We start from the raw sequence: 25,710 nt of genomic DNA, 5'->3' as shown, positions 1-25,710 counted from the left end.
GGGCATCAGGCACCTCCCTGGGGACGAGCTGGGACATCAGCCCGTGGGTGGACCTGGCTCAGTGGGGCCCGTGGCTGGGCAGGGCAGGGCTGCGAGGGGCTGGAGACCGAGGTCCTACAGCATCACTGGGGCAGGGACCGAGGCCTGGGGGGGCTGGAATGGGGTCCTGGGCCATAGGCTGGGTAGGGAAAGCCCCGGGGGTGGGCAGGGACATTAGGGTCCTCAGGGCCCAGACACTGTCATTGTTAGAGAAGGAGGGTAGCAACCAAAGAAAAACTAACCCTTTTGATGAAAAAAATTGATGGAGTTGCCGTTTAATAAATGTATGTAAAAATGACCATTTAAAACAAACTGTCAAAATTTGTAGTTGCTCACAGGTGCTCAGTGGTGTGTGTACATAACTAAGGAGGTATGAGATGTATTAGTATTACACAGCTCTAGTGTCTTTTAATTAAAAAAAAGGGTCAAAGCTATATTACTAGGTGCTGGGAGGGTCATCTCTCTTGTGATGGAGCTGCTCTGAGGCTTTTTTCGGCTCACTGGTTGATAGAGTTTCTTATGTAGCCTTTGCCTCATTTTCTCGCTGCCCACTCACTGTGTGTTTATGAAACAAAGAGAAAATGAAAAGCTCCTCCAACAATGAAGCCATTAGTTTGGCCACATATCAACCCCTCTTGCCACTATTGCATCCTGGCAGAAATAGCACCACCCAAGCTATACGGGAGCTATGTGTAGCTACAGATGAAGATACTGCATTTGACCCCACAAAAGAAGAACAAGTATTTTGGCTTGGTTTTTTTCTGTAATGGTGTCATTTATCACTATGACACATATTCATTGACTTAGTCTGAATTTTTTCGGTGTCAGGTTTATACTTCTTTGCTGTTTTGAATATTGATGCAGCACTTCCCTTATGTGACTATACTGTGTCTGCCAAATGGTGTCTAGACACTAGAGCAGCTTTGACTAATCAGTGTAGTCCCCCCAGTCACTCAGCTTTGGCATTTATGTACTCTTTATGTTACTGCTGTCGAGCCATAGATAGGTACCTAAACACAAGCTGCAATGTAAAGAGAGGTGGTAGTGAGCATGTCCAGTCTTCACCCAACATCACTGAGGTGAGCGCAGAGGACAGCAGCCGTCACTCCCTGCATTCACTAACAGGGCAAGTAGTTGTAACCACTCACTTGGACATCACAGCGTACGTGTGTGCAGTCAGCGGGAGATCCGGATTCAATCTCTTTCTTGGTCTGAAGATCACCAATGCAAAGACAAGGCTAGGAGAGAAGATCTCTCTCTCTCTCTCAGCTCAGCCCCCGTGTACCAGCAATTCAAGATGCATACAGCCAGAGAGAAAAAAAGAAGAGAAATCAACACCTGCCCACCAAGCAGTAGGGGTACTTCCTGGGGAGGGCTCATGCATCTGGTTCGTAGAGCTGCTTTCCAGTAGGCTATGATTTACACCCGATCCAAACTAAAAATACAGTTTTAGAAATTTTCTGCAACTTCATCATTTATATCATGCTTTTAAATATTGCACGAGTACTGAAGCTGAGCTGATCAACTTTAAAGAGGGAGAACTGATAAATATAATTTCAGAACATCAAAGAACTTTTACAAAACCTTGAGAATAAAAAATAGTGAAAACCTAATCAATGTTGCCTACACAACAGGCTGTGCTATATAAAATTAAATTGCCTCAAAAATTATATGCAGATTAAACACAATACTGCTATAAACAAAGCTTATTTGTAAGCACAATTTGAAAGTTTTGATTTATCCTGCTGAGTATTTGAAAAGCCACTATCATAAGGAAAACAAATTAACTTTGTTTTCTCTGTATTTTTAACTGTTACAAATGATTTTACTGGTGCTAATACAAAGCATTAGAGAATAGCAGGTTTGGGATTTTTTTCTCTTCTTCTCAGAAAGACTGTTTGTTGTTTGAGCAGATCTTCTTTGAATTTGCCAATAGGATTATTCTTATTTTTTCAGTGAGGGGTATACAAAATATTTAACGTACGCTTTCCAGAAGATCTGCAGTCTACTTTAAGGAGATTTTCCAGGGCTAAGATAGGACACATTTAATTTGTGGGGTTTTTGCTGTACAAAGAGAGGATTTTTTTTTTCTTCCAGGGAAGAAGATTTCTGTGTGGTTCTCTTCAGTTCCTTTTTGTTATGCAAGGGAAGGGAAAAAATCATTAATGCTGCTGTGCACAAAGAGGATTTGTGATTCTTCAACAGAAAAAGAAATTAGTAGTTCCTTTTAAATGTGGTCCTGCTACATGTTATGTACAACATAAAACTGCCTGCCTCTCTCCAGCCATCTAGCAAATAGATACATATATGTACATTGCACATGTAAAATCATGCACACTTTAAGGCACACATGTTGCAAGCTTGTTTGTCCTCTAGATTACCAAACTGCTCGGTCGTGGGTTAGACACTTATCCACCAGTTACTACCCACAAGTTGCTTCCTACTGAAGGAACGCTCAGTTAACACAGTATGAATATTTTTATAGGACTGCTACCATCTGATTGCTCTTTTTCAGCAATACCTAAAAGGATTGTCTCTTTTACCCAAACAGTTCTTAATATCATGTGCAATACTTAAGGATAAATGATAATATGTTTCCTAATTAGGCTAATTTGTCTCTCTCTAGATAAATAGCAGTACCACTGTTTTGGTATTGCTGATGAGCACGCTTTCATCAGTGCCACTATACTGGAAATGTTTGGGGCTAGATCTTCAGTGAGCATTAATCAGCAGATCTTCACTGAAAATGATGGAGTTACTCTATGGCAGATGGAGGTCTGTCTCTGTTTTTATTTGCTGGCCTTAACTTTATCTCCAGTGGAAATGAATCCACATGAATATCAGGTGTAGTTAACAGCTCAGGAGAGAGTGAGAACTTCGATAGCATGAAGTTTGCATGACTCACTAGGGAGGAGGTGTGTGATGATGTCCAGTAATGCTCGGACCAGAGCTATCTGAACTATATTTGGCTTATGACAACCTAAATGTGCAACATTGTCAGATCATTACCTTTTATGACCACAAAAATTCTTCAGAAATTAACATAGAAATCAAGCTGTATGCGAAAGAGATCAGCAGAGCAATTTTTAGCCTCCTTTAGGGTTTACAACAAATAAATGCTTTAAGCAGACTGGGTAGTAAATGACTGGTATTATTCCATAGTTATCAGTCCTTAAAAACATTTAGAGAAGAGGAATGTATTAAATGATCTCTGGACCAATGCACCTAATAATCTAAGGGAGAACTGGACATTTAAGAATGATGAAATGATTGCAAGAAATGTTTTCAGGATTTTCAAGGTGCTGATCGTATAATTGCAGCTCCAGAAAGATTTATTTATGGTCACATAAATAATGAAATTTAAATCTGAGGAGCTACTTTGTTTTAGAAACACAAAAATACTGCACATAGAGCAGGCTTGCTCCTTCTACCACGGCAAAGGTTTTTCATACTAGCTAGATGTAATAGGCTCTCTTCTGTCCTAAAACAGACTTCATCCAGGTATTAGTAGAATTTGTAAAAACCTTAGAAACTGTCAACTGCCTTTGTTCCCAGTTGCTCAGGCGGCTGGATCCAAGCCACTATCTTAATTATCAGCTGAGAGAGGAATCACTGCAGTGACATAGGGTTTCCTTGCCCAGATTTTCTTCATGGTGCTGCTATTTATCCCTTCCCATACCTTGGAATCCATTTCTTCTCAGCCTGTCCCCTGGTAGGTACAGCATATATTCACCAGCAAAGCAGAGATTTTATAGAAATTTAGAAATTTATGTATACATATAGGGTATCTTGAAGGGTCGGTAGAGAGCTTGACTTTTTAAAACTATTAAGGCAACTGGGTACAGATGTCCATCTCAAGGTCAAATGGTTAAATAAGGGAAGGGAGGGAGTGAAAAGCTTACAGTTGACTGTGGTTTAAAGAAAACCATGGATTTGCTGGTGTCAGTACAGTTAGCGAGGGATGGAACTAAGAAGAGGTCATGAGAATAGCTCAGATAAATTCAGGTACAGTTTGCATACAGTCTATTTATAGGATGCTTTCTCAAACTAAGCCTGTGAACCTTTTGAAGTTTGCCCATCACTGCCGTCAGACCAATTAATGATGTACATCCAATCCCATTCTGAGATAGGTAAAACAATAAAGAAAACAAAGATAATTAGTCTCTGGAGTATGTAAACAAATAAAGTAAATCACTTGCAAATCACTTGTTTCTGCTAACGTCTGTGTTTTTATTGCAAAACTAAAAAAGAGCATTTGTATTGCAAATCTACATAACGTTAGAGCAGCGCTGAAAATGCATAGATTATACTATTCTGATTTTGAGAGGGCTTTGCAAAGATTACGCACCTGATCCTGAAACATCACTGTGAGTTGTTACATGCAAAAGAACATTTTCATCCCTTTTTCACAGAAGATCGAAGTAGGGAGGTTAAATAATTCTTTTCATGAAGATAAAGGTCTAAATGACACTTTATAGATAAACAAAAGTCGCTGCTCCAAGTTTGCAAGTCTAAGTGAAAGCACTAGTGGAGCTGAAGAGAGCAGGCCAAGATGGGCAGGAGAGCGGCTGTAGGGTGTGGGACCTTGACGCACCTCGGTGATGCCTCTTAAATTTTACAGACCTGAATGGGAGCATTATGTGGCCTTTAAAGCGCAAATAACAGAAGAGTTCCTGGCTGCTAGTCCTTTTTTTTTGTTTTCCAACATAGTCGTAATCTGCTAATTGCAATACAGCTTCGGTCCTAGTCTTAAAGCACTTTCTATAAGTAAGTAGTGCTCTCCAGCTCTTGGACATGGGGTAACTGAGGTAAGTGAAGATAATACGGCCATTCAGCAGCAGAATTCGATGCAGAGCACACATTCCCTTCTTCTCAGCCTTGGGTTCAATACTGTAGCCTTCAAATAAATGCACATTTTACAAGAACAAATAGATTCTCAGTACCATGGCTCCGGGGGGCTGTGGAGACCATGCCATCTGGATTTGCCTGCTACCCCAGTTCAGCCAGCTGATTCTGCAGGCCAGTCCAGAGCCAGGGGTAAGCCCATCCCCTGGAAACTCAGGGCAGTACCAAAGCAGGTCCTGCCTCAAGTCATGTAGTAAGAGGACTCTGTGAGCACAAACATACAGTTTTGTGTAATCAGTAAAACAGCAGAAACTGTGTTCTGAATCTGTAGAATAACAGATTCCAGTTAGAGTTCAGATCCAGACAAAATGACTGCTCGTATGATAAAATTGGTCTTTGTCTTTTTTTTGGCATGGAAATGCAGAGCATTTCTTTTAGTAAAGGGCAGGCATTTCCCTGTTGTTCTGTCCCTTTTTACTGTTTTCTTACACTTTTTTGTTCTGACTTCAAAAATGGATTCTGGAAAGAGATGCCTCTTAGAAAGAGACTTTCATCAGCTGAAATGCGTCCAGTATATATTTAAGTTAAAGAATATTAAGCCTTGTCCAAAAATAAAAAGAGTGTAAAAGGTAAGAATGCCTTCAGGCTTGATTTTTAAAGATATGCATTTTTCTTCATGTTGCAGATCTCGCCTTGCAGATTTCTTCACAAACTGCCAGCCTGAGTCACGGTCTGTTAGTAGCTGTCTGAAGGAGAACTATGCTGACTGCCTCCTTGCTTACTCGGGGCTTATTGGTAAGAAGGCAGGGAAGGGTGGGGGCTTGCTCGGTCTAAGAAAGACACCCAAACTATATTTTGAAGGCCCACGTGAAATAAAAACTGTGGAATATAATACTGTATAATATGATACCAGGCAAAATTCTCCACCTAAGTGTATTGGCCCTGTTTTACCTTACAGAGATTCCTGGGGTAAGTTTGTACATTGCAAGGAAATTAAGGATAGACAATAAGGAGAGAAAGGTGCTTGAATCTGAAATAAATTCAAGCTTACAAAGTAAAGCTTATTAAGGTGGTTGAATTTGGACAGGACCGTGAAGTCGGAGGTTAAAAAGAACAAGTGAAACTGCAGGTTGGTTGATTTTGCAGCTGTCATCACAAGGTTGGGTAAATACCTCTTGGTCTTCAGGGAAAGTTTGCAGGACATTTGAGGAATGAGACAATAGACCAACACAGCCTTGTTTCACTTCCAGCTGCTATTCTTTCCATGATGTCCTTCTGTCCACTCTAAATGTTTTCTGAGATGCCTGTCAATGGAGGTGATTTATCTTCTGAAATCTTCTTCCCTCCCCAACATAATTCATTTTGTTTGCTGTCACCTTCCTGACTGTCAACAGGCACAAGGATGCCTTTATGCAAGCCAGATACCATATACCGCATGCAGTATTTGATTCCTGAAAGAGAGGGATCATCGCAGGAAGGTGAACTTGTTGTAGAAATACCATGGTTCAGCAATAAAGAATAAGTGAATGTCAAAACTCTGAAACAAACAAATTCTAAAGGCCACCAGATAAGATGTTTTTAAGCTTACAGCCTGCACCTGCTGCGATGCAGTTAATATCCCCTTCTGTTGGGCATGAAGGTCCCAGCTGAGGCCCTGAAGCAGATCCTGCTGTTAAATAAATGTCTCTGGAGATAATATCCAAAATAAAATATTTCTGAAATAGGTTGGTTTTGCTGAAAAATGACTGAAAGCTATATTAACTGTCTTATTGTTATCATTCTTACTACTCTAGCAGCTAATAAGTGAGGTAAGTCCATGTGGCAACTGGTAAAATAAGATGTGATGGTTTCAAAGGATATGCTTCTACGACTTAAGAGATGAAGACAGTATGCAAAGGGTATAATGTATGAACAGTTATGACAGAATGTCATTTGACTCTAAAACAACGAATTGAATAGCCTTGAAATCTGACCTAGTCAATGAGATTAAGAAGTCTAGCTGCTGGCAAAGAGTAACTGTTACTAATAGATACTTCTGGGTAAGAGCTGCCAAGAAGTTCCTGCTGAACCTAGTGAATTTTGCTGGCGGGTTTGCTGGCGGTTTTGTTGGATCCATTTTTCAATTTAACCCCAAGGATGACCCAGTTCCTATAGTCATGTGTTTTTGTGTTACTGTGGATGACCATGCTGCAAAACACTGTCACTCATCAGAAATGTGGAATGGATCCCTAAGGAGTTGAAATCAAAAGAAGATCTAATTTTCAAAGGGAAAAATAAAACATTTTTCTTCCTTCCTGCTAGTCCCTAGACACACGCAAAAAGATGGCTACTGACTAGTGTTACAAGAGGTTTTACTTCTTGGTAGTAATTCTGATAAACCAAGAAAATTGCCAAAACAAAACTTTTATGTGCTGAAGCAGTAAATTCCTGCTTCTGATATCAAGCTGATATAAAAGTGGAGTAAATTATGTGAAGATCGTCAAATTTGTAAGATGCTAAGGTAGAAATCAGAGGTACAGTCTTTCAAATGTCTGCTTAAGATATATAAAACACAGGAAGAAGACATAGAGACTGTGGGTAAGAAGCTGTTACAGATCCATTCATTCATCAGAGCTTCAGAATCTCCAGGTGTTTTAATTAAGATAAAATATTGTTCGCTAAGATAAAACATTATTTCATTTAGCCGTTTCATTAAATGTAGCAAAAATTGTGCCTCAATAGAGTTTGTTCAGGAAATGGAGGATTCTCTATGGAAGGTACAGTGGATGTGATTCTGCTCTCACACACAGTGATGTAAATCAGAGTTAACATCGCTGAAATTAGTGGAATCCCACCTGAAATAAATGACCTAAGTGGGAATAGAGTCAGGCAGTTTTCGTATCAGGTGCTTTACCAGTTAAGTGGAGAACAGTCTAGATAGGATTTTTTAAGGTTTGCATCAGGGTATTATATATGTAATTTTAAAGTTATGTATATTTTACAGGAATTTTGAAAATCCTAATTCATTGCTTTAGGCTCCTTGTTATAGTAATAGGGATAAATTACTATTTTTTAAAAAATTAAAGGAAAAATATAAAAATTATTAAGTGCAGAATAAGATTGGAGATAGCCATGTTTGAGATTCAGTGCTTTGTTTACAGCCTAGTTAAGCCATCTGGACCAGTCTGCACTCCCACATCAGTTAGGTATTGCTCTAACTGCTGACTTCAAGATCTGCTTTAGCATTCAGTTTCTGACACATTTTCACTTGTTTTCCGTAAAATCCATCTAATTTCCCTGGGATTCCCAGGAATTCCCTGAGAGTTTATGTGAATACACTAGAGTTGCCTTGGGCCAAAGGAACTTCAGTCACATGCCCGTCCTCCTGGACTCACCGTCCATCTCCTCATTCTTAATTGACCCTAATTTCAGCAACCTCTTGGCTGTGTTCAGGTCAACTCTGCTTTTGTCTAAAATATGGAGAACTGACTGCCTACTACTGAGACCATCTCAGAACTATTTGATAGAGACAACACAGAAAAACAAGCATGTCCTATTTTACTGCCAACCACCATGGTTTCTCTGATCCGTTAGTGTCCTTCAGCAGCACACACATTGCAGGGAAAAAGGAAAATCCACCCCAGGAAACCAAGCATATAATCCGCTTGGGTTCACATCTGCCCCCAGGTTTAAATGACGGGCTGATTTTCTACTAGCTGCTCTCCCAGCCACTCTGTTTTTGCTGGATGTACAGTTTGTGTGCTGTGTACACACATTCCTTGTCCTGTCTTTCCTGTATTCATCAACCCTAATCGTAGCTTGGTATCTGTTACACTTTTAGCCCCTATCTTGACCCATTTTAATTACCTTATTTAATTACCTCTTCGTGATAAGAAAGTCTTGCCTCAGTGACCTTTTTAATTTCCTCAATACCTTTCTGTTTTTTTAACCCTTCCCTAAGTGTTTGCTACTTAGCCCTTTTTTTTTTTTTTAAGCCTACTATTTTCTTTCCATTTGCAAAATCCTCTTGATTTTCCTTTTCTCTCACTTCTTTTCAGATCATGTCACATGGTTGAAATAGTGTACTGAACCATCAAATGGATAATGGACAGATATTTTAATTTGGTTTATTTTAATTTAACATCATTCCTCTTCTTATTTATCTACTGTCAAGTTTTCATTAATGGTGCAAATAATGTTTGCCTATTTTACTAAATTCTCTACCTCCATTTAATAAATTTTGAACTGTGCTATTTACTCATGTGCTAATCTCACGTAGAATCTGAGCAATTATTACTGCAACTATCTGTTAAGAGTTGGAAGTAGATAAAGGTATGGGATTGCATTCTAATTTAAGAACATCCCAAAACAAGACAAAAGATGCTTTTTGTGAGTTTGGCAGTGGGACTGCATTCATTTTCACATACATTACTGCCTTTCTCAGGCCAGCCCTTAATGCCTCTTCTCCTTTGTCTCCCACCTCATGTATGAAGCAGTTTGCATGTTGATTCATTCAGTTCCCAGCGCTGCCTGGTGACTGAAAGGCTATTTGACGTCATTCTGTGATTTGTGTTATTTCTAATGTTCCTTTTTTTAGCTTGGTGTTTAGCCCTTTCCTGTGTGGTATTGCAGACTCTGCGACCCTGGACCTATGGACCAAATTTTCTCTGCTAGTGTACACTTTGGGTCTCTAATATTTATCCTTCATCTATTCCATCTTCTTAATGACTACTTTGTTGTCAGTTTTGAGGAGATGTGATCACATTTCCTCATGATATATAGCCTGTCCTAGAACTGTAGATTACCAAGTGAGGAGCGTGTTTCCTGAAACAGCTGTCATCAGTACAAGTCTGGAATACCTGCCTTTTTTATTTAATTTTTCCTGTTTGGTCAGACAAATAAAATGAAGGTTCAAACTTCTCAATCCTTAGGGAAGTTTGAAATCTCGGAGCTGCTGGGACAATGCCTTCAGTGAGACTACTGGTTTGGAGAAGTGCTGATCATGTAACGATTGCCTGATCCAGATGAGTGATGAACAGTTGCTGTATATCTTTTAGGACACAAAATGCATTCTTTGGTTTCATTTCATTCTTGGTAGCCTTGAGTTGACATATAAATGTGAGAATATTTACCCAAGAATTTGTAATAGAGTTAGAATGAACCTGTGGTTGCAAGTTGCTGACAATGTTTAGGAAACAATCACTGTACTGAAAATGTAGTGACACAGCAAGATTAATAGTAATTTATTACCTGCAAAGAATCTACTGTACTGTTTTATGCATGCTGGTTATGTTTTTGCTTTGTTCATCGCCATAACCCACTCTGTTGGCAGGTCCCTAATGAGCACCCTGGGGTCAACGCTCCTCCAGGATGTATTAAGGCTGCTTTCAGCATGACTAGCATTCTCCTTGCTCATGCGTTTCAGAACTGTTTCTCTAGGCTGGCTACAGACTCAAGGAGGAAGCTCAGGTCTGGATGTCTAGTTTCAGCCATTTATTTGCAGCTAGAATGAAAATGAGAAAAAACAGAAGTGAGGAAGAAAAATTGGATTTTTAGAGTGCAACTCTAAGGGCGCAGGTCCACATATGTTTGATTTGGCAGCAAAGCCCTTTTAAGAGGTTCCCGCCTTCTCCCAATCCATCCCTCCCCTGTGCCACGGTTTTCCACCTGTCAATTCTGCTGATGCAGCTCTCTGTGGGGATGCAATATAAACCTTCCTGGAGGAAAGGAATGGGTCTTTAATGTGTGAGTCATGTTACGATCCCTAAAGTGGTTGCATTCAAACAACCGAGGGTGTGAAGTACGGACAGGGCTGGGTGTCAAAGGTCAAAGGGAGCCAGGAACTGTTAAGTCTGGAAGTTAGAGCCCTGCCGTGGGTCTGCATTGTGAATCCATCTCCGAATACATGACTTAGCAAATGCTGTTTACTATCTTCTTAGTATGGAAAGAATATTTCAGTGTGAAGGTTACTCACAGTACTGTACTTCACTCTTTGTTAACAGGCACAGTGATGACACCAAACTACATAGACTCAAATAGTCTCAGCGTTGCCCCGTGGTGTGACTGCAGCAACAGTGGTAACGAAATAGATGAATGCCTGAAATTTCTGAATTTCTTCCAGGACAATACATGCCTTAGTGAGTACAAAATTAGATGTCTTTGAATGTGTTTTAGCATGTTTTCTGGAATTTCTTTACTGTGTAAGTATGTTATGATACATCAAGACCATCGCTTTGCACTTTGTAAGCATGGTTCTGCTGTAAGTGTAAGAATTAATTAGACAAGCAAATATGCCTGATACTATGGTTTATGGCCAAGATTGCAAACGTAAGAAGTTCTTGAAAAAAATTCAAATAACAGAGTTGTATCATATAGAAATATGTTTACATCACAGGTCATGTTCGGACCCTAACAGTCAGGCAGCATCTGTACCAAAAAATTGCAACACCTGAGGGGCTTCTGTATAATTTAAGAACTTCATATAAAAAAAGACATGTAGTTTATGATATGAAGGATTTGCTGTAGGTAAGTATAAATTGGACTGTGCTTGCAATTTATAGCCAAGCTTCAGGTTTTTTAGGCTACTTGGTCTCAGATGCCTGAGATCACAGGTCTGGATGGTGCCTATTTTCAAGATTTTGTTAAATTATTGACTTTTTTTTCAGTCAAACTCACTTCCAAATTAGGGACTATTATAAATTTCAGAATGGCTTAGTGGAGTCGATTTTGGCAGGTTTTCTTTTCAAATTTCCTGTCTGCCTGGAGCAGCATAATTGGATGATGTGGAGTGTGCATCAGAGTTTTAATTTCAGATAAATGAGGAGACCAAAAGAGCTTGGCTTCCCCAGCCTAGCAGAACAGAAGTTGAAAGGATACGTGATTGTCATCTGCAATTGCACTAGAGGGGCAAGCCCAGGGAGGGAAAAGGATTACTTAACCTAGAGGACAATGTTGGCACACGATCAAAAAGGGAGATATTGGCCATACATATTTAGGCTTGAAACTGGAAAATTTTTAACCATCAGACTAAAGTTAAGGAATAGGCTTCCAGCAGGAGTTTTGAGGTTAAAAAATTCTTACCGGTTTTAAGTCGTATTTCATCAGCTTACCGAAAGAAGCATACATCGTTGCTTTTTTCAAAAACAGCAAATGAACTTGATGATCCAGACTGTCCCATCCAGCCCTATATACTTGAGCTAATGCTAATGCAGGGTTCAGTCTGTATTTTAGTATAGGGTCTGAAAATCTCCATTGGTAGCTTCTCAACAGGCAGCATTGTGAAGGTATGGGGAGCTTTGCATACAAAAAGTGAGTGACTTGAGTTACTATTTGATACGCTACTTGTTAAACTTTGGAAGAATGAATCAATTACTCAAGATCATTTAACAAAAAAACACAGAAAACAATTCGGACTGCGATTGGGTAAAAATTAACAATATAGCATCAGGCCTTCTTCAAACCTAATGGGGCTGCCATTTATATATACTGTAATACATCAGATTTTATTCATTTGTGAATGTATTAAATGCTAGAATGTTACAGGGTCCTTTTAGAACATAAAAACAGAGCGATCCCTTGTCCTTTCTTTTGCTATGGGTATAAAAGCATTAATGAAGACAAATCATTAACATTAGAGGTTACTGTGAGACAAATTATAGTCATCCTAGCTGTAAGACATGTCTTCTTCATGAAGAAAGTAAAGATGTTTCTGTTTTAATACAAAGTTTTTTCTCTTACAGAGAATGGGAAAAGTTCCAATTATTTTTTTTTAATTGTTATTGTCATTAATGGGCCTTCCAATACCTGGAGAAAATGTCATGTGTTTGTTGGATGAGTTTAGAATCCCTCCCACTTTTTTTAGACGAAACAAAAATTGCTTTTCCACAATGGGATGAAACTAGGAATTTCTTGCTAGTCTGTTTTGCTAAAGTATACTTCCCCTTCAAACTGGAAAATAAACCAGCGATTTGGGGCATTTACAAAAGATGTGGAAAACCTAGCTTAAATGTTTATTCAAAAACCTATTTAGTTATTTATGCAAAGTGGAATAGCTGAGCCTGTGCCCTGAGGGCTAGGGGACTCAGAAAGCTGGAGACCTAGGTTCACATTCGTACTGTGGCTGATGTGGAGCTGGGATATGAAGCTGAGCTTACCATGTCCCACATACACGCCTGAAATCCTGGTCTTTCTTGCACCTCTGTATGCACTTGCCTAGAAATTCCACTCTAGAGTTGAAAAGCCTTTTGCAACAGATGTTAAGCTGAAACCAGAGTGGAAGTTGGATTTCAAAAGGTGGATGTGAAAATACTAGTGAAAATTCCAGTCTGTTTTAATAATTAGTCCCAATAAAGACAAACATTGCATTGTTTTCTTTTTACATATATTAGATAAAATGTTTCTTTATCTCAGCATTGTTCTGCAGAATATGGCTTTATATCAGAACTGTGAAATTGGCCCAATGTCAAGAAAGCTAAAAATCCAAATTAATAGGCCCCAAATAAAATATATTCCACCCTAAAACCTGAGGCTGTGTTTTACCTTGCTTATACTTTTATCCTCTTTATTAGAAGATGCAAGTTTATTGGTAATATTACAGTGGTCCTAATTGCTGCCTCTCCAGTTAGGGTCTGGCCAATCTTAAATTCTGGAAATCCATCTTAAGACTTCATTTTAGCTACTCTGAAAGTGAATGTACATTTGCATACTCTAGAATTCCTACTGAACTGAATGGGATTCAGTGTATCTACATATCTGTTCAAAGGATTTGTTCACACTTGCTTTATACTGCAGTAAAAAGAATTGGCAAGTGGGAGGAAAAGCATAAAGCAGTGAGTTAGTTATAAAAATTATTGAAAGGATCGTTACTAGAGCAGTCAGACACTTGAAGCACCTCCTTACAGTCATTATGTTTTTTGAAATGTATTTGAAATATGTATGAAAATTATGTATATAAAATACATATTTAAAATATAATTTATATGTTTGAAATATTACAAATAATATGAGGAGGGATGGAACACCTCTCCTTTGAGGAAAAGCTGAGAGAGTTGGAGTTGTTTAGCCTGGAGAAGAAAAGGCTCCGGGGAGACCTTATTGCAGCCTATCAGTACTTAAAGGGGGCTTATAAGAAAGCTGGGGACAAACTTTTTAGTAGGGCCTGTAGCGATAGGACAAAGGGTAATGGTTTTAAACTAAGAGAGGGTAGATTCAGGCTAGATATAAGGAAGAAATTTTTTACGCTGAGGGTGGTGAAACACTGGCACAGGTTGCCCAGAGAGGTGGTGGATGCCCCATCCCTGGAAACATTCAAGGTCAGGCTGGGCGGGGCTCTGAGCAACCTGACCTGGAGGTCCCTTCCAACCCAAACTATTCTATGATTCTATCATAGAATCATAGAATATATCAAGTTGGAAGGGACCCATTAGGATCATCGAGTATGATTCTATGAAATAATTAAAGACGACTAATTGTAAAGACCACTTTTACTTAGAAAACTGGAAGGATTGCATGTATTTCTGTGATCCTTCTTGCAATAATGGAAACAAAGAGTTACTGTTAATTTAGGAAATCATAGGAAAATATTGCTTTATATATTGCCTTATTCAAGTAAACCCAAGAAAAATACCATTCCACTCTTCCCACTTTGTCTCCATCAACCCAGCTGATTGTGGTGCCTTTTACAAATTCTTTTCTTTGCATGTTGGAGTTCTAAGAACTAGTATCAGAATAAAATACATCTTTTTCAGATGGGTATTAAATGTAAATTATTTTATAAGGCAAGGAATACCACTGAGAACAAGTATTAATAACTTCCGCATATTAGTCCCCAGTGAAATTGTTTGATTTCTTGTACAAAGAATTTAAAATAAGAAATCCCTAAATCCATGTTGAATCCCCAAAGACCTGATTAAAAACTGTTTTTCTATTTGTTTATAAAAAAACCCGACCAATTTACTCTTGCCATAAACACACTCTTTAATCCCATGAAACTATGATAAGCTTTTTAACTTCTATATTCTGAAGTTTTAGTTTAAGCATGCTTCCCTCATCTAATTATGCAGATTTTGATTGAAAACTGTAAGGAAAAGATGTCTTAGTTAAACCATTTTGTAGTTATAGGCATATTAGTTTTACTACCACAAGCTGAAGAAATAAATTAATATTTTGCCTGCTCTCTGTTTTTAGTTTGCTATGTAACATCACCTGCCTGAATTAGGACATAACATTCAAACTGTATTGTAAATCTTGAAAGTAAATTTTTGAGGCTTTTGGATGGTAACAAATATGATTACAATAGGTCCTAGAGCTTCTGTCAAGAATTACTGGGAACATTACAAAGAAGAGGCTGCACCAGATAATTATGTGACCCCAGACTCTCAGTTCATGTTTCTGATATGTTCAAAATTAAGACACGTTTTTCAGCATAAAAATTGAGTTTCTATAAATACACATTTTCAATGGAATAACAATAATAATAATGATTAAAAAGTCAGTTCTGCTTTCTACCATTTGTTTAGAAATAGAAAATTGCTTGTAATTTATTTTTACAGAAAATGCAATTCAGGCCTTCGGCAATGGTACTGACGTGAATGTGTGGCAGCCAATCTTACCAGTACAGACCACTACAGCCACAACTACAACAGCTTCCAGACTTAAAAACACAGGTTCAGAGACCACCAACAATGAGATACCCACCCACAACGATTCACCAGCATGTGCAAACCTGCAGGTAAGAGAGTCTTGTACTTGTTGCAGTGCATAAATGAAAGTTTTTCATAGATATTTATACAAAGTAGTCTCCTGCTGCATAAATAGATGCCTGCTTAAATTGGAATATCTATTTATTTCCATGTTGTAGTTACAAGCCGGATATATTGTAAAATATCAGACACTTATTTTAAACAGAAAAATGCATATTTCAAAGTAGACTTTATTGCCTCTCTGCCTCAGAAACAGGGCATAGTATTTAGTTTGTTATCACAGGTTTGGATATGAATGTCGCACTCTCCAAACCCTGCCAGGATATGTCAGATTAAATTAATCCCCTGAGTAATCCAAATTCAGAGGGAACTCTTAACGTCAGCTAGCATGTCCTGCTGCCTTCTTTCTTATGTTATTAGCAGTAAACTTAAGAGGTTTTTTGGCTGAGTAGGTCTGGATATTAGAGAATATGTGGTGCTACAAACTTCATGGTGAAGAAGCTGGACAAAGAAGCTATTTTGAATCAGGTGCTTTCCTGAACTGGTGTCAAGGTCGTGATGTGATTTTGGCCAATGGCTGTAGCGATTTTCTTTGACACTTCAATTAGGCTATTCATGGTGTGTCATTGATTCCGGATTTAAAGAGGCTCATCACTTGCTGAAGGCAGTATATGCAGCTCTTGCAAAGTTTGAAGAACTTCGGCAGGAGACAACTGCAAAATCAAGGCAGGAAAGAGGCAACAGGAAATGTAAGCTGAAAACATCCTTCGGCCAGATTAGAATCTTGGGTTATGAAAATTTCTGGTGGTTTAAATGCAAAGTTAGTTCAGGGATAGGTCAGCTTGGCCTGTTTATTTGTGTCTTTACAGGAGGAAAATTGCTATGTGACGCAAATGAAAATGTCCAAGTTTTAAGGTCTCATCTGGTATTAAGACACTTTTTTTCTGGATTCCCAAACTCTTCCACACTTGTAGCATTCACGTTTCACTTACTTATGAAAAATTGATTTTGTATTCTTCGTATTAAACTGTATCAGAGTTTCCACGTTCACTAAAACGGACAGTTCTTGTCCCTTGGAAATGTATTTTGCTTCTTAATTTTTCCTGCGCCACTCTCTCATCTTCATCCTTTTCTAGTTTCTCCATTTATTTTGCATTGGCAAATTGCATATGAATTAACATTTTTCAGAGGCATTACGGAGTCACAAAGTATATGGGGTTAATGGTAGATGGTGGTGACGTTAGGTCCTTCTGTCTTAATTCTTTTTTCCGTATCTGTCCATTCATTATTAGTTAAGCTTTGTAAGTTATTGATGAGAGGGAGATAGTTGTAGGCATGTATTTCTATATGCACTAGTCATACGAAATAGAATATGCTAAAAAGAAATGTAACCTTTTAAACCTGGAACTTGGAATATCTTGCATTTAAAGCGAGACCTCGATGGGATATTATTCACCTCATGTTATATTAAAAAGTTGTTTTATGGGAGAGATCATGTTTTCCTTCAGTGTTTGCACAGTCCCCTATAGACTAAGGCCTCCAGATGCTACCAAAGTACACATGATAAATAATGAACTGAAGAAATGGCAAGTGATCACAAATCCCATTGGATTCAGTTTGATTTGCAAATGTTCCTCAAGCCTGAATAGCTGTTCCAGTGTTTTGAAAATAAATGAAATTCTTCCCTGTCCTTACTCCTGTTATTCTGGCATTTTGAAGTCACATCCCACATGAGTTTATCAGCACTGGTTTAAAGCTATATTACAACTTCAAGTGCACCCCTGATATACTTAACACAAGAAGTAAAGGTCTTTAGGGAAAACAGCTTCCTTTAAATAAATTATCTCTGCTGTTTTGTAGAAACTATAGGTAAGTCTGCACTACTAAAAGATCACTGATGTTTTTTGAATCAAGCAGTTTTATTCTTGTGAAATACAACATTCTGGTGCTCGCTACTTCCTTGTGTCAGAACTGAAACGTGAAGAACAAAGCTCTCATATTTTAACGCATTTTTCAAAAAATAACTTACGAATAGAGCCAAAACAAGCCCACACTTTTTTAAAAAGAAACCTGTGCTTGTTGGACAGTATGGTGCCACTTTGCATGTGAGACTTAAACCTCAATGGAAATTTTACAAAAGAACTGGAGGCGTTCATATCGCACTTGGAGAAGGGTATTCATTCCAAGGCTCTCCTCCCATGAAAAATATGCCTTTGTAGTATTTTCAAAACATGAACTAGTGCGACCAAAAGCAATCTGAAGGGCTTTGTTATATGCTTAGCGGTTGAGCTGAAATGTTTCAAAACGGCAATATAGCCTAAACACTGTGAGAAGTAGAATTAAAAGCATTAGTCTCAGCACAAAGAGACAATGGCAGAGAGGGGATAAGGAAATGATCACTGAGATGCTACAAGGCTGCGCATCCTAGTTAGTGGGTTTAAAAATACAGTGAAGGAAGAAAGAGCAAGAAGTGATTGATTAGTATAAATTGCCATAGAAAATAACAAATACTGACCTCCTGGGGTTGTAAAATACAGGGCACTAACCCAATCTGCCAAAAGGGTCGCCGGCTGAGCAGTTTTTGATACATTTTTTTCTGACTTGTTCAGAATGGTTGTATGAAAAGCAAGACTACACTAATGGTTTTGTCACTGTGCCATGTTCTCCTGCACACATGCAAACCTGGGAATCGGAAGGGTTGTGACTGCTTAAAGAAAATATGAGATACTCTTTTTTTACCCGTACTCAATATCTCTTTTGAATAGCTGTTGAAGGTTTGGACTTCTAAATAATTTTTGTTTCAGTGATGCTGTTTAGAAATTGTTCTTAATTTCAGCTTACCATTGCTACAAGAATTTACAGTTCTCCCATTATGGTGGTGTTCTCTTATTTCAAATTGATACAGAGAAATCTTGGTTTCTGACGTATGCTTACTTTATGTTTACTTTTTATTTATTTATTTTTTTATTTAATGTTGATGCTTATTTTATGTTTACATATGCATGGATTTCTGTAATATACTCTTTTTTTTATCCCTAAATTAAATCAGCACTCCATCTTTGCTAGAAAGATGCTTAACTTTGTCAAGTATCCTATAAACTCTTTTATAAACCTGGCTTCTAACGAAGTTTGCTAAACACAGAGAGTAAATAGTGGTTAGTTTTACATAAAATGCTGAATTCAAGTATTTTTTGAGGTGCTTGACATCTTGCAAAGGATCCTCAGCACCACATAAAAATAATTTATAAAATATTGTGAACAAAAAGGAAGATGACTGCCAACAGCATGCTCCTTATACAGGCATATTTTATTAAGTAATTGCCATCCCTATATTTTTTCCTTATAGCTTCACTCTAATGTTTTATCTTTAATTGACATATTTGTTTATCCTTCATTCTCAGTTGTAACTCGTATTCAGTATGCCAGTCAAAAAATGGTTATGGTCTTTCAGTCTCACGTTCTACCACCACTGCTTGAACCGTCATGTTGAATTATTTGAAAAGGACAAAAGAATGAGTTTGGATGTGTACTCACACCATGCATTCTTCAAGAAAAATGCTGCTTCTGCATTTAGGAGAGATGCATGGAACTGAAAGTTGATAATGAAATAAACTTCAAGTGATAGATTAGACTAGATTAGACCAATTGTTACTACTTCATCAGCAGAGATAAATAAAAAACTAAGACTTTCATACTGGGTTTGCTATAATATTTTAGAGGACATTTTGCGCAAGACAAAAATGATAAAAGTCAAGATGGTTAAAGACATTTAAGTCTAAATTTATGCATCGAAATCTATCAACTCCCTAGCTAGTTCTATACTTTGTTTTCCCACGTTTGTTATAAATGTCTTGCTCTAGGTAACCTTAGTTCAGCAATCAGAGGGAATTTAAGGTTTTTGTGCTTTTGAAGAAGTGCGGGTAGTGAACGTGTGTGGTGGAGATACATGGCCCTTCAGACTGAAGGCAAGTACTTTTCAGTTGAGTCCAGTATGTGAATGTCTTTGTACTCTCAGCAGCAAAATTAAAAAACTATGAGATAGGAATTAAAAAGCTCAAACATTTTGTGGGGAACAGGGAGGAAAAGAGAAATCTAGATACTTAAATATGTCGATTCTTTCTATTTGCATGTAAGATTAGTGAGTGTTTAGAACAGACGTGGGTCATATTGCAAGCTGTTCTTCCACAAATTCACATAATTCCACGTAAACTCGGGGCTTTAAAAAATACCTATTATGGTGAGTCTTAGGACAAGAACAGGAGACAGGGCTCACAGTTCTCTGAGGAGACTAGGACTTGAACATGACTCACAGACTGAAAATGACTGTGCTTTTCCCTTGTAGGTCTACCTGTTGCTGATCTTCAGCACTGTGTAAGGATCTGCTAATCTGGTGTTTGAAGTACTGTCTATAATCATTTAATGTAGCTTCCCGTGTGCTAAATACTATTATTATAAAGCATTGTGTAGGTGTTTGGAGAGGGTTAAAAGCTTCAGCATAGTGTTCTGAGGATCAAGACACAGCGGGTGTGGAGCTTCATGGACTGGTAATTGGGTGGTGGGTGAGCATAAGCAGGAAACACGGGCAGCGTGTAGGTGTGTTATTGATGAGGGGGTAGTACAACTGCTGAGATGGTACGCTGCAATAGAGACAAAGGGAACTTGATTTATCCCCTGTGCACCAGTATTAGCTTGCCCATATGCCTGGCACCCTCTTTTCCCCATCCCTTCACACAGCTTGTGATCTTTCTGTTTCTTTCTCATTTTGTGAAAAACAAGCACTGTCCTTTCAAATGCCCTGCCTGCTCTGTCCCTTGGGAGAAGTTGTACTTGGACCTCTTCCTCCAGGCATTGCAATTACGCAGAAAGTTAAAGTCTGGGGCAAAAGATAGACAGGAATATAAAACTCCCAATGCTGTACCAGAACAAAATAAAAAAAATAGAAAAAACAATATTGACTAAATGTTTCGAATGAAGAGATTTAAATTTACCTCCTGTATTTCCAGGATTAGCTGACATAATTGGGTCAGCTTGCTGGTACAAGTGATTTAGAGAACACCTATTGGCAGCTTTTCTTCTGAAAAAGCAACATCTTTAATTTGCTTCACTAGTAATTCTGTTGTACCTAAAGAAGTCTTGTGTGCTTTGCATGTTCAGATTAAAATCTGACAGCCAGGGATAATTTAAAGTTTCATCTTTAATCTTATACGCCTAATTTGGGGAGCACTGAACAAAATTCTGTGTTTTACCAAAACAGAGACTGCTTTGTTCATTGATTTCATTGACATTGATTTCAGCGAAGTTAATCCTTGTTTGCTTCAGCACCATGCTGGAGAGAGTCCTCAAAAAATGTGGAAGTATAAAATACCCTGAGACTGTATTCATTTACTACATGGCTCTTGCACCTCTCAGACAGAACCAGAGAAGGTGAGGTCACCATGAGCAAGGGACAGGTTTGGGTTTTCAGCCTGTATAGCAATCTCAGTGTTCATAGGCAGGAAAGCGATCGGCAGTCTGCCTGCATTACAAAACATTACAAAACATTACAAAATTACAAAGCAAACAGTGGACCTCAGTGGCAAAAGGCTGCTTTGCAGTGAACGTCTACATACATATGTACTAATGGTGTGATCGTGTAGACTGCTCCCACTCGGAGCAAGGCTGCACTTGGGTTCTTCACCATCCTTGCCAAAGAATTTCAGGACCACACAAGATAGATCATTTTCAAGCTCATTGAAATCCTGCTGAAGTTAAAGATCTGATTAATACAGCTGATTAATTTCTAAGTACAGAGAGTCTTTTACCCCTCTTTTGAACATCAGAGGAACAGTTTGAGGATGTAGCCAAGTATCATACCCTATAGGCTGAGATGTATCGTGTTAGTGTCAGCATTGCTATGAGACATCAGCCATCAGTAGTCAGCAGAAAATCATTCTCATTTACCAGCCTCGGTTGAACTTAGTTGAACATCAGACCCCCTTGCAAGATCAGTCACAATTTGTGGAGTAAAATACAGGCTAAAACTCTCCAACAGTGTAAGTCAGCGCATCTCTGTTGTTATCATCAGAGCTACACAGATGTACATTGGTTAATGTTCAGACTCTTTGGCATGTAGAGGTCTCTGTAAGACTGGACCTTATATTTAACGATCAATACGCTGTTGAAACATTTTTAATGTTGGAAGTCGGGTGTAATAAACTTCTGTTACTGAAAGACAGCAAAATGATTCATTTTGCATACCAGTTTAAATTATGTTTTTTTTGATTAGCATGCTTTTCATTATACCAAAATATTGTGCATGTATACTGCTGGAGAACCTAATACTTTAGAATTATTTCATCAATGAAAAAATATTTTACAGTTCATTTAAAAAAAAATTTAATAGCCTGAGCATCTTTAGTGTATTATAATAATACAGCACTTTATAGCAGACTGTAAAACTCCAGACTGCAGTTCTAGGAATCATGCAATTGTTTTTTATAGTTTAATAATTGTTCAATTGAAAATGAGTATGAGGTTACTAAAAACCAATTTAATGACTTACAAAAATACAACTTTATTAAAATGTACTACACATCTTTACAGAAAATTGAAATTTCTATGGACAGATTATAGTTCTTATCCTTAGAAAAAATTTTGCAAATCATTGCTACTAAAAGCAGATGTAGCATTTGCAGTGTTCCCCTAAGCCACAGTTGTTTCTGTGTTTCACATCCGTATCCTCTTACAGGAATACACACAAAAATACAAAGTGCTAGAATAAACCAGAGTCAGAAAATTGGATCACATCAGATAAGCCAAATCAAACTATTCATAGCCCATGTTATTACTTTATGTGGTTCTTCATCATATTAAAGGCATTCCTAATGTCAGCCAACTTTAGTTCTCAATCAAATATCTAGTCCATCATCTATTTCCCTTTTAAAACAGATAGCTCACTATAGCCTGCAAAAAAAGAGCCATAAAATGGAGTACAGTATTATGATTTAATTTTAAGGCACAACTACTACTAATAAAAATTCTAGGTCATTGCATTGCGATGGTAGATGTTTAATCATATTGTCCTTGGAAGTATAGCTCATAATATATTGTGTGTTTATGGGACTTGACAAAGTGCTTTGTTTAAGACATATTGTTTGCTGTTAGCAAATACTAGGTTTTAGCCATGACTCTGCTTCCACTTATACTTGTGCAAGTGAAAGTAACTCTGGTTGTGCCAGCAGGCTGACCCTGTTGCAAAGCAAGTGCAGGCAAAAGCGATTGTGCCACCAGGTTTCTAATGGAACAGAGGACAAGAATAGAATCCTTGAAATCATTAGTACTTTTTTATTTTAACTGGAATAGCTTGCAGGAGTCCTACTTATAGGACTTATAGAATCCCATCATACTAGCTATTCCACAGGCTCATAATGAAAAGGCACTCCTGATCTTAAAAACCCAATGAATTAGAGTTAACTTCAGTGAAGCTAAGATATGACCTCATAGCCTTTATTTATTCTGAAAACACACAGTGTATTTGAGTGCTCTAGAAACAATAAATATTTTACTATTATAAACTATGTTAATGCATATGTTATCCTCAAAAGGTGTATCCACAGAGATACATGAGGAAAACAAAGTAGAAAGACTGGTGCTATCTCAGATAATTGATACAGTTGCCAATACAGAGATGTTTCTTTCTAAAGTATGACATGAGGAAAACCAAATTGAAAGACTGGTGCTATCTCAGATAATTGATACAGTTGCCAATACAGAGATGTTTCTTTCTAAAGTATGAAAATAGCTCAGCAGTTGCCAGAATCGATCAAAATTTAACAAATAAAATCTTTTTTTATAAATTCTGCCATTTTTGCAAAGAATTGTTATTTGCTAGGCAAGCAAAAAGATTCCACATGACTTTTATAATTGAAATGTATTTTTAAACACTGTTATTGAAGCAGGTATTGATGTTTTTGTTTCATAGTGTGACAGTTTAAGGCAAATGACAGTGTGGAGGCTAAATTTTTTGGATAGCAAAGCACTTTAATCACAGATGCATACAGTTTTATGAATTACATGCCTTCTCCGTATCATGGGTGGATGGTGCAGGGGGTGTGAGAAGTCAGGGGAGCAGTAGCAATTTGTTGCACAACCTCATCATTCCGTGGGGGAGAAGGCTCACTCCCAAGAGGGACCCTGATGCGTTGTGCACAGTCCTGGTGCAGGGTCATGAGGTTTCCCTCGTCTCTTTTCCTGCTCTCTGAAATCCCCAGAGGTTGGAGAGATGGTCCCAGATCCTGGAGTAGGGCTCTGGGGCTGCCCAGAGTCTTCCCAAAATCTTTGTTCCATGGTATTTTTATGAGTCCTTGGGTATACGAGTGGGTAGAGAAGAGCTCACAGATGACTACTGCATTCAAATTGCGCTGTAATTCTCTGATTTGCTGTCCCCCTTGTTGGCTCTTGCAATCTGCTTGTTGCAGGCACTTCTAGACACTTTTGTGCTTCTTAATGATCAACAGGTTGTTTGCATAGATTAGCTATCTATTTCCTAGAGCACACCAAACCTGTGCTGTTGTTTGGGACAAGTGGTTGATCGTATTTTGTCTACTGCTACAGCAAAGTGTCGATTAAAGTTCACTGTCTTATGCTGACAGCTCTGTCTGATTTCTTTTCAGTCCAAAATAATTTTAAAGAAGATAAGAATTGGGTAGTATGCAGAAGCCACTGCCCTGTTGTGGTAGGTCCTGAGCAGTTATCAGGCAAGTAGAGTTCTCCATAGGCCTCAGGAGCCTTGTGCACTTGTTTTATTATCTATTTCTTAGTAGTTTCAAGTGTTCAGATTGCCTTGTTGCTGGTTTTAGCTGAATCATTATGAAGAATATAATAGAGTTAAAGCATTTGAGGAAGGTGTATGAATTTGAGTACTCCAATGCTCAGAAAAATAGAAAGGATAACCTGGTATTACCCACTGGATGAAAATGGGCTTGAAGGCATTTACCATATTCTCTCCTTTTATGCATCTTGCAGAACATGCCAATTGTGGAAGTGGATGTGGCAGCTTTGTTCATCCTCTTACACTCAGTCTCATGGCAACGTTACTTTCCCTGGCACAGAACTGCAACCTTTCCTCTGGAGGTCTAAACATCCCTGCAGTACCAGCAAAGAAAATCACACTGCTTTTAGAGAGATAGATTCCCTCAAACTGATACAGGGATAGCAGATCTAAACACAAAGATCCTTTTTAAACACCTTCCTGTACCCTTGGAAACCCTCCCTATTGGAAATAATAGAAATTCAAGAAATACACTATTTTATCATGGAGGGAAGTTCCCCTTCAGGAAACGATAACCAAGACTAGTTCTGCCTATTTATGTGACGTGAGTTGTTAGATTATTAGTCTCAATTTACTGGCATATCTTCTCCATCTCTGAAACATCACTTCCAGTCTTTATTAGTCTTTATTAGATCCTTTTCCTATCTGTCCTTTCCTCTTTTTTTTGTTTTTTGTCCTTTCTTCTTGCAGATCCCTTCTGTAATCTTTGAGCACTCAGCTGCCTCATAGACTTATTATGATATGAAATTTGTCAGTATATATTTTTCTATATTCCCTGAGTCTGATGTAATGGCTAAATGCAGATTCAGGGGAAAAAAAGGACTGCACAACACTGAGCAGGAGGGACGTTGAGCCCTTATGGCACAGGAGGAGTCACCATGCCATCACTGGCTTGGCTGCCTTGGAAGCTACAGTGGGCAAAGGGGAAGGGGCTGGGGGTTGTGGCCATACTGGGGTGCAATAAGAGATTGGAATAGGTCTGTGTTTTGGTTGAGGAAAAAAAGTCTGAGGCAACCCTGCTTCCTTATCCTTGATTAAAGAGGATACATTGCCTTCCTCTGCCAACAGCAAACCTAAGTACATGAAGTACATTTGTGCATATCAAGTCATTTAATTTGAGTCTAAAGAGGCAAACACATGACCTAATCAAATTCTGCTTTTGTTTATACACTTGTAAAAATGGAATAACTCCATAGTTGTGTACATTGCAATTATCCTTAAGTGTACATTGTAATTATCAGTTACTCCTTAGACATATATACATCATTCTTTGATATTTCTATGTAACCCATAAACTAATGTTCTTAAACTACCCAGGCTTGCAGTTATCATGTGGCA

At 38.2% G+C, this 25,710-nt stretch overlaps 1 protein-coding gene across 1 annotated transcript in view; it reads left to right on the top strand.

The window, feature by feature from the left end:
• GFRA1 (GDNF family receptor alpha 1) overlaps nt 1-25,710 on the top strand; it is a 151,094-nt gene that overhangs the window by 109,061 nt on the left and 16,323 nt on the right. Inside the window, exons 5-7 of the mRNA XM_009277900.1 lie at nt 5,570-5,679; nt 10,866-11,000; nt 15,414-15,592. Of these exons, the coding sequence (XP_009276175.1) occupies nt 5,570-5,679; nt 10,866-11,000; nt 15,414-15,592 (424 nt within the window). The remainder of the gene's footprint in view (nt 1-5,569; nt 5,680-10,865; nt 11,001-15,413; nt 15,593-25,710) is intronic.

The sequence above is a fragment of the Aptenodytes forsteri genome, unplaced genomic scaffold, assembly GCF_000699145.1.
Source record: "Aptenodytes forsteri isolate BGI_AS27 unplaced genomic scaffold, ASM69914v1 Scaffold15, whole genome shotgun sequence".
NCBI classification, from domain to species: domain Eukaryota; kingdom Metazoa; phylum Chordata; class Aves; order Sphenisciformes; family Spheniscidae; genus Aptenodytes; species Aptenodytes forsteri.
Note: the sequence above shows the minus strand (reverse complement) of the source record. Positions and strands in the feature narration are given on the sequence as shown.